General features: G+C 31.9%; 1 protein-coding gene across 1 annotated transcript in view; it reads left to right on the forward strand.

Moving 5' to 3' along the window:
• The window catches only part of LOC137657782 (NACHT and WD repeat domain-containing protein 2), a 95,503-nt gene that overhangs the window by 54,284 nt on the left and 31,219 nt on the right, over positions 1-10,000 (forward strand). The window contains exons 18-23 of the mRNA XM_068392298.1: positions 3,533-3,752; positions 6,609-6,821; positions 7,071-7,186; positions 7,948-8,145; positions 8,658-8,856; positions 9,031-9,164. Coding sequence (XP_068248399.1) covers positions 3,533-3,752; positions 6,609-6,821; positions 7,071-7,186; positions 7,948-8,145; positions 8,658-8,856; positions 9,031-9,164 — 1,080 coding nt within the window. The remainder of the gene's footprint in view (positions 1-3,532; positions 3,753-6,608; positions 6,822-7,070; positions 7,187-7,947; positions 8,146-8,657; positions 8,857-9,030; positions 9,165-10,000) is intronic.

The raw sequence follows: 10,000 nt of genomic DNA on the forward strand, positions 1-10,000 counted from the left end.
ATATATATATATATATATATATATATGTATGTATGTGTGTGTATACATATATATATATATATATATATATATATATATATATATATATATATATGTATGTATGTGTGTATACATATATATATATATATATATATATATATATATATATATTTATATATATATATATATTTATATATATATATATATATATATTTATATATATATATATATATGTGTGTGTGTATGCATATATATAATGCTGTATATATATATATATATATATATATATATATATATATATGTATATATATATATATATATATATATATATATATACACACATATATAATGCTGTATATATACATATATATAATGCTGTATATATATATATATATATATATATATATATATATATATATATATATATATATATATATATATAATGTTGTATATATATGCATATATATAATACTGAATATATATACATATATATATATATATATATAATGTTGTATATATATGCATATATATATATATATATATATATATATATATATATATATATATATATATACTGTATATATAATCATATATACATTTACAAATATGTATTTATATTAGTTCATATTTATGTATTTACATTAATGTATTTATACGTGTACTTATATATGTATGTATATATATATATATATATATATATATATATATATATATATATATATATATATATATATTATAGAAGGTATAAATATAACTATATGTGCATATACATACGTAAACTATGATCACCTTGTATGTACCAGGCATTTTCTAGGCGTATAACTTTCAGTAAAGTTATGATAATGACAAGGACTTTCAAACTATTTCTCTCTCTTATAGCCTCGTATCTACATTCAGTAGTAGTTATTTAATACCCAATGAATATATATTTTAAATACAACCATGTGAATCACAGATGGTTTACGTTGATAAGATTTTAAATTTACCAATAAACTAAAGGAAAAATTGTTACGTCAATGATATTCGTCACTGTGATGACTGATTGATTTACGTCAGTTATTCAAAACTTTATTGACTGATTTATGTATATTAGCGTTACAAGAACTACGGTCATGGATGCCGGATATGAATAATTTGGTTCGAAAAGCACTAGATATTCATAAGTACTTTCTCTCCAAGTAATCATGTTTTCTATCTGGCATTCCGGTAAAAAGTACTTAAGCATTTTAGAGTTTATTCTTTCACATTACAATTCTTAAATTTTTGATTGACTAGATATAAAATATCTTGAACCCATTACAGGTGATATAACTGTTTACATATATATTCTAATATACAGCTTCATAAATAGCCTAGTATTTATTTAAGGATATCTTAGAATGACTCTCTTTATGATTAGCATGATTGAAGAAAAATACTTCTTGTTAAAAATGTCTTCTGTAATAATGAGCATGTACTGTACCAATCATTTTTTAGTTGTTCAGCTATGACGTCACAAAAGCATGATGTTTATAGATGTAAGATAACTTTGATTCTATCTAAGGATTCTAACAGGCTTTCTCTCCACTGTCCAGCGAAACCACCTTACGCAATAAAAGGTATTGTATTGACGGCCGACGAAGCGAAGAAGTATGGAATGGACTTGACCTTTTCGCTGAGACAGTTCTTGTTTTTTTTTTTCTTCCAGTTTTTCTTGTACCATACTATTTATCCTATTATTTTTTTTACTGTACCCTCGTCGTTAACCTGTCTATGACCCGATTGGGTTAACGATTTAAATCACCTTTTATATAAAATCTTACGTTTATTTCTTTACAGTTCCTTAAACCTTATCCATTGCGTTTTGTAGTAATTTGGTAGATTTAAAAAATGAATTTGAGTTTGAGTCACAGTTACAGTAACAAAAATCCTAGTACGTTTCTTTAAGTACTGTTTTTTACATGTTAATTTGCATTTGTAATCAATGTATTCAGGATGTTGAAAGCACCAATTTGATGAAATTAAGAATACATCAGTTCATTCAATTCATGTATATATATCAAGAGATATGCCCCCTTTTTCAAACTTTCGGAATTGATCTCCTCTCAATCTTTTATTTCATAAATAAAATCCATCGTATATAATACATAATTCTCTTAGAATTCTTAATATGACAAGAAATCAGAGCATGTTCCAGTAATGTCCACTTATCTAACTTTTCCTCTTTCACATTTTGACGATATCAAATAAAATAGGCACTTGTCACAGGTGTATATATACACGTGTACTTTTTCTCTTAATGCACACATAAATTTACATTGGCTTTTACAGGTCTTTCCCCGTCATTGCATGACATTTCTTTACATTATTCATATTGAATAAAAATTATGATTATAAGCTGTTAAAAGCTATAATTACGTTTAATTCCATTTCAGCGCAATTTGCAAATACTGTATATTTTTGTCACGAAGAGATTGCACTGGTATGTATATGAATTTTGGGAGAGGCTATAAATGAGGATAAATTTGTAAATACTTAATAAAACTAGAATGTTCGAAAAGCCTTTTCCATATATGTCTTGTCTTCAAAACGTTATTGCTCTAATGGCAAAATGTGTGTGATTAAATTCCGAGGTAAGCTGTCATCAAAGTCACGTGGTGTGTATATAAATGTAATGTATAAACGCATACAGTACACACACCATGTAATAAATATTTTCGAGGTACAATAACACTACAATTAAAAAAAAAAAAAAAAACTTACATAAAAGAAAAAATATAATCTTCTAATCATAGAAAATTGAACTGTTGAAACAAATGCTAAAATTACATTCTTAACAGTAAACTATGTGACAATAAAAAATAATTGTCGCAAATGTAAAACCACCTTTTTGGTACTTACTGCCACGTAATATTTACATATATATACTCTTTTACTTAAATAAATACACGTATGTACATACTCAGTGATATACTTAAAACCCAAATATTCTATAAGTGTTAAAACAAAATTATGAAGGCAAGCTATACACCACGTCTTATATTTACTCATGAACAATCTTAATGATTTAGTCAATAAATTTAAGTAGATATATTTAGATTTTTTTTTTTTTTTTTTTTTTTTTTTTAAGAATCATGCATTTTGCCATACGTGAGTTTGTGTTCCATTTACACCGAGACAAATTTGTACAAGAATTTGTACTTAATATGTTTTTCCACTTAATGAAATAATGTAATTCATCAGAGAAATATCAATCCATTTAAATAATTTTATCTTGTTTTTTGAAGACTTTTTTTCCGTTTATAATACAAAAAACAGCCGCAAACAAAACTGAGTCTTTGTGAAAGAAAATATAATTACGTTCGACATCGGTATCTAGATGAAAAGAAAAGTAATGTCCATGATGATTATCGTATGTTTCGTACGTAGACAATTCAACGTTGCACAATGGACAGTTTAAATCAGTTTTTAAATCCAATATTTCCTTTATGTTTTTAAATTGCCAGCCCCTCTCCCCACCCCTCTTTCTCCGTGCACCATCTTACATCTACACCACGTCTACTTCCTCCTCCAGAGAACTTATGCTAGTAGCGGACGCCCTTCGACTTGGAGGCGCGATCCTCTCCCAATATCCGGACATGTTGGCTCCGCAGCTGATAGGCCGTCTCCTGCCCGAGATGGAGACCAACCCCCATGTCAAGAGTCTCTTAGAGCAGTGTGATGCTGAGGGCATCGATCATTGCAGCCTCTTACCATCCTATCACTGTAGCCACACTCCTGGAGGACCTTTGAAGGTAAGCTCAACTTAGTGTAGTTTCTCTATCATAATTTTTCAGTTTTATTTTGTGGCTAAGCTCCTCCCACCCGACGTGAGACACCTTATCTTTTTACTAAATAATTTAGTGAAAATATTGTAGCATCAAAAGATCAGACTTGATTTATATATATATATATATATATATATATATATATATATATATATATATATATATATATATATATATATATATAATATATATATAAATATATAATATAACATATATATATATACAATATATATATATATATTATAACAGACATATATATATATATATATATATATATATAATATATATAACATATATATATAATATAATATACATATATATATACATATATATGTATATATATACACACAGTATATATAGGGGACCTTTCCTCGCTACGTTCCTCCCAGCCTGCCAAGGGACTCCACAGATGAAGTTTCATAACGCTGAATCCCCTACTGCTGCTACCTCCGTGGTTATCCACGGCAACCGGATGATGCAGCAGGGCCTACCAGAACTGCGACACAATCGCTCGCCATTCATTCCTATTTCTAGCACGTTCTCTTGCCTCTCTCACATCTAACCTCCTATCACCCAGAGATTTCTTCACTCCATCCATCCACCCAAACCTTGGGCTTCCTCTTGTACTTCTCCCATCAACTCTTGCATTCATCAGCTTCTTTAGCAGACACCCATTTTCCATTCTCTCAACATGGCCAAACCACCTCAACACAATCATAGCCACTCTAGCTGCTAACTCATTTCTTACACCAGTTCTCACCCTCACTACTTCATTCTTTACCCTAACTACTCGAGATACACCAGCCATTCTCCTTAGACACTTCATCTCAAACACATTTAATTTCTGGCTCTCCGTCAGTTTCATTCCCCACAACTCCAATCCATACATCTCAGTTGGTAAAATCAATTTCTCATACAGAACTCTCTACATTCATGCCCAACCCTCTATTCTTTACCACTCCCTTAACTGTCCCCAACACTTTGCATTCTTCATTCAGTCTCTGACGTACATCTGCTTCCACTCCACCATTTGCTGCAGCAACAGACCCCAAGTGCTTGAACTGATCCACCTCCTTAAGTAACTCTCCATTCAACTAGACATTCAACCTCGTACCACCTTCCCTTCTCATACATCTCATAACCTTACTCTTACCCACATTAACTCTCAACTTCCTTCTCTCACATACCCTTCCAAATTCTGTCACTAATCGGCCAACTTTCTCTTCCGCGTCTGCAACCAGTATAGTATCATCTGCAAACGACAACTGATTTACCTCCCGTTAATGATCATTCTCGTCTACCAGTTTCAATCCTCGTCCAAGCACTCTAGCATTCACCTCTCTCACCACTCCATCAACATACAATTAAACATCCATGGCGACATCACACATCCCAGTTTCAGCCCCACTCTCACCGGAAACCAATCGCTCACTTCATTTCCTATCCTAACACATGATTTACTACCTTAGTAGAAACTTTTCACTGCTTGTAACAACCTTCCACCAATTTCCATATAAGCTCATAACATTCCACATCGCTTCCCTATCAACTCTATCATACTCTCTCTCCAGATCCATAAACGCAATATACAACTTACCTTTTGCTAAATATTTCTCGCATATCTGCCTAACTGTAAAATTCTGATTCATACATCAGCTACCTCTTCTAAAAGCACCCTGTACTTCTAAGATTGCATTCTCTGTTTTATCCTTAATCCTATTAATCAGTACTCTACCATACACTTTTCCAACCACACTCAACAAACTAATACACCTTAAATTACAACACCCATGCACATCTCCCTTACCCTTATACAGTTGTACATTACATGCACAATATATATATATATATATATATATATATATATATATATATATATATATATATTTATATATATATATATATATATATATATATATATATATATATATATATATATATATATATATATACACACGCAAGGGCAATAGCTGCCAGTGTTTATTGTGACCAAACACTGTTGTATTTAATATTTCTTAAGCCATTTTTACAGCATACTAGAAGTTCCCAGCTCGAGTTCCAGATATTAACATAAAAGTTGAGTAACATATAGCTTTAATAACTATATTCATCATGCTGGCTCCTGGTGGTTTCACGATGGGTTTTGATAATTAATTCACGATAAGCTGAAATTAGTATTACTGTAGATCAAGACAGCTCTCATGAATAATATTGTTGAGAAACTTTTTAAAAATGAATATCAAATACTGTTTGTGTAACAAACATGAATCATGTACCAAAACACACACACACATGAACACACACATATACATATATATACATATATATATATATATATATATATATATATATATATATATATATATATATATACATTTATATATATATACATATATGTATGTGTATACACATGTTGTATACATGCACACACATTATGTACATGTATGTATATATATAAACATTTGTATATATATATATATACATATATATATGTATATATATACACATTTATATATATATATATATATATATATATATATATATATATATACATATATATATATATATGTACATTTATATATATACATATATGTATGAGTATACACATGTTGTATACATGCACACACATATCATGTATATATAGATATATATATATATATATATATATATATATATATATATATATATATATATATATATATATATATATACGTCCGTCACCTAATCTATTAAATGTTTCTTTTTATAGAAAATGTAAAAAAAAAAATAGAATTCTTACAAAACTAACTAAAGTTACTGATGTTCACACCTGTGCATTTTCAGTACTCTCTAGAGGGTCACCAGTTCGCTGTGTTCGGGTTCTGCTTGACAAATGACCTCCGGTACATTGTCAGTGTTTCGAACAAGTTTATTACGTGGGATCTCTCGACCTCTGACCTGACACGAGAGGTCATACCCGGTATCGAAGGCATAATGCAAGAGCTGGTTCTCTCGCCAGACAACAAATATTCTATTGCTCATACGAACAATAGTCAAGTGAGTGGTGTATTAGAAACAGTTCATTCCCTAGACTAGTATATAATCCTTTCTTAAATATATTAATTTCACTCAATTTGAATTATCTCTACTATACATCTTATCTTCTCTTTAGTTATAATCTTAATGTAGTTTTTCCTCTACCACTAATTTTACTATTCTCTCCTCATTATGTCACCACTGTCACCTACCACAGTCTCCTCCATTCTTTCCTTTCCTCACCAATTCTTCTTCTTCGATCTTCCTCAGATGGTGCTGTTGAATATGTTAACAAGCGAGTTCTTCATCCTGGAAAACCCTGTGCCCGGAGAGCCAGTCATAGGGACCCTTCTCTCGGATGCTTGCGCAGCCGTCTACGGCGAAAGGTAAGGAACGGATCAGAAACCCAGTTGGGTCCCACTCCGGAATGATACTTTACAATTTACGTAAACCCAATCCGAAATAGTACCTAACATTCAAGTGCAATCCACTTCAGAATATTGCATAAGTAATAACATATCCGTCGTAATTCTGCAATTACCAATCAGCAAAACTTCCATTCTACGCGTTCTTTTAAACTTAAAGGGCGCTGCCTGCAGTGTGACTTAGACATTACACGGTTTACATCAGATAGATCACTTTCTTACGTTTATCTTTAATTGCTAAATCGTGGATGAACACAGAAGGCTTTACTGGTAATACAATCTGATATCTTTATACACATTGAGCTTTTTTTCTGTCTTTTGATCGCAACTACAGTATGCCTTTTTGGAATCAGGGAACTTTTTTTCCTGTGCCTCTTCTGGTCCATCCTACCAGGACATTCTAGGTCTCTCTCTTCTCCTTCCTCCTAACATTATTATTGGTACCATTGCAAATCCCACAAACATACAATATATATATATATATATATATATATATATATATATATATATATATATATATATATATATATATATATATATATATATATATATATAAAGATATTCAAATATTCAAATACCATGATACAAAAAAAGCCTGTTAACAGGAATTTCACATTATCACAGTCAGTGGCAGACGAAGCATATTTCATCTCAAGGCCTTCAAGAAATCTAGTCTCAGAATACCTTGACCGAGAGTATCTACATACCTTGACACATTGCAGGTACTGGGTGTTGTACACCTTGCGAGGGGAGGAAAAGGAACGAATTCGATCGCCCGTAGATAAGCCCATCCTCAATATGGATTTCAAGAGCCCCAAAGATTACAGCATCATTTGCTGGACGGGGGACTTCGACGATAAGAATCTCCTGATCTATACAGTAGACGATGGCAACGTTCTGGAAACACTGCACTTCCACAGGTTAGGATCTTTATCGCGTTGTGTTCCTGCTCTCAAGAATTCCTTCTCTAGGTGGTTATGGTTATTATGCAAACGTGAAATGATGGTACTTTTGTGTTTTGTTAAAAGATCAATAAGGAACAATAAACCATAAGGAATTTGCTTAAAGATATAGATTTCTCAATGATTTCAATCTTTTCTTTGACATGATTCTATCATAAATACTTGAATACTTCATTGTAAATCATGCTAAATTTGCTATAAATTTGGTTACTGGTGTATGCAGAAAATGCAAATTTAAAGTGGACAGAATGGTTTTCATCAAGTTTTCTTTAGTTATCCATTCGTTTGAAAGACTAGAGTGTGTTTTTCTGCCTCCATCTTGCTTCATTCCTTGACTGATAAAATTATCACGATGCAAAATTTCCAGGTTTATTTTAACATTGCGATTACAACACTTAATATATCATTCCTTACTCATATTATATTTTTACATCTGTTGAATCAACATGTATGACCTCTTCCTTAAACAGCGTCATGGCCTGGACGCCTGACAGAATGGACCTATACTGCTGTGTCAACGAGAACGGAGATGACGTGTGTCACTTCCGTAGAGGCCCTAAGGAGTGGACTCTGGAGAGGGTGATCTCTCACAACGAATACAAACTCCTGATGCTGTATCTTACCCATGATCAAAATCATCTCGTCGGTACATTCATGACGGGGTTCCAGGTTCGTGCAATTAAAGTTATACGGAGACAACATGCTTCATTATTAAATCTCTTCATCAACAATTTACTACACTTCTTATTTCCATTACTACCCTTTCTATTGTTAGTGTACAAATCAATTTTAAACTTTATGGGGTTCTGATCACGGAGTATTTGTCTTGGTCATTTTTTAAAGGTGTGGGAGGTTGCGTCTGGAAAAGGCTGGACCCTGCAGTTACCTCACGGCGTCAGGAACATCTCGACGCGGCTCTTGAAGTCCAATACTTGCATCCTGTCCAAGGGTTATCATCACGCCGTGGCTGGAGTGAGGTAGGAAGGACACGGACCCCCAACAAACGTCATCTTCTAAAGAACGCCTCAATTTCAGCTAAGGTCAAGGGCTTCACTATAAGGTTAAGCTTTCACATTGCCCCGGTTCTTTGGACCCTTAATAATCACCGTAAACATAGCGTTTGATCAGCTGGTAGATCAGGGACCAGCAATGAAAGACAGTGCGTTAAAACAGAGATTTTCCAGGCAAATCCATAATGCGATGGCAGTCTTATTAAAATAATTAAAGGACTGCCAACTTACAATTGTCTCAGGGCATCTGGGGTTACTAAACAAAATTGCGTTGAAATGAGAACTAAGTAGTACATATAATAGTCAGAGTTTTCCGTAATAGTCAAAGTCATCTTTAAAAAGGGGCCTTGATAATATTCCAGTAAGGGATCATCATAATTTTCTATAATGTCGTGGATAATTCCAATGTATCTCTTTAGTATTTTTAGCAAGAAGTTTTAGTAATTTTCAATTTAGGGTTGGGGTTATTTTTAGATAAAGGTAGAATTAATTTCCAATTACAGGTCATCGTCATGTTCAGTAATGTATCGTAATTATTTCTGCAATGTGTCCTAATAATTATTCTAAAAAGTAATTGAGGTAATTTTCTGTCATACGCCTTAATTGTTTTTTGTATCGGGCAAAGAAGATTTCATTTATAGTTATTACTAAACAGGAGAATCCAATCTTGGCACACCTTGAAAATTGATTAATTTACTATAGAAACAGAAAAACAACCATAAGTTGTTATAATTTGCAGTCTGAAAATTACGAAAGTTGATTTAGATTTATTCTTCACTTGGTTACTAAAGTTGACTCACAAG

Source organism: Palaemon carinicauda, chromosome 18 (genome assembly GCF_036898095.1).
Source record: "Palaemon carinicauda isolate YSFRI2023 chromosome 18, ASM3689809v2, whole genome shotgun sequence".
NCBI lineage: Eukaryota > Metazoa > Arthropoda > Malacostraca > Decapoda > Palaemonidae > Palaemon > Palaemon carinicauda.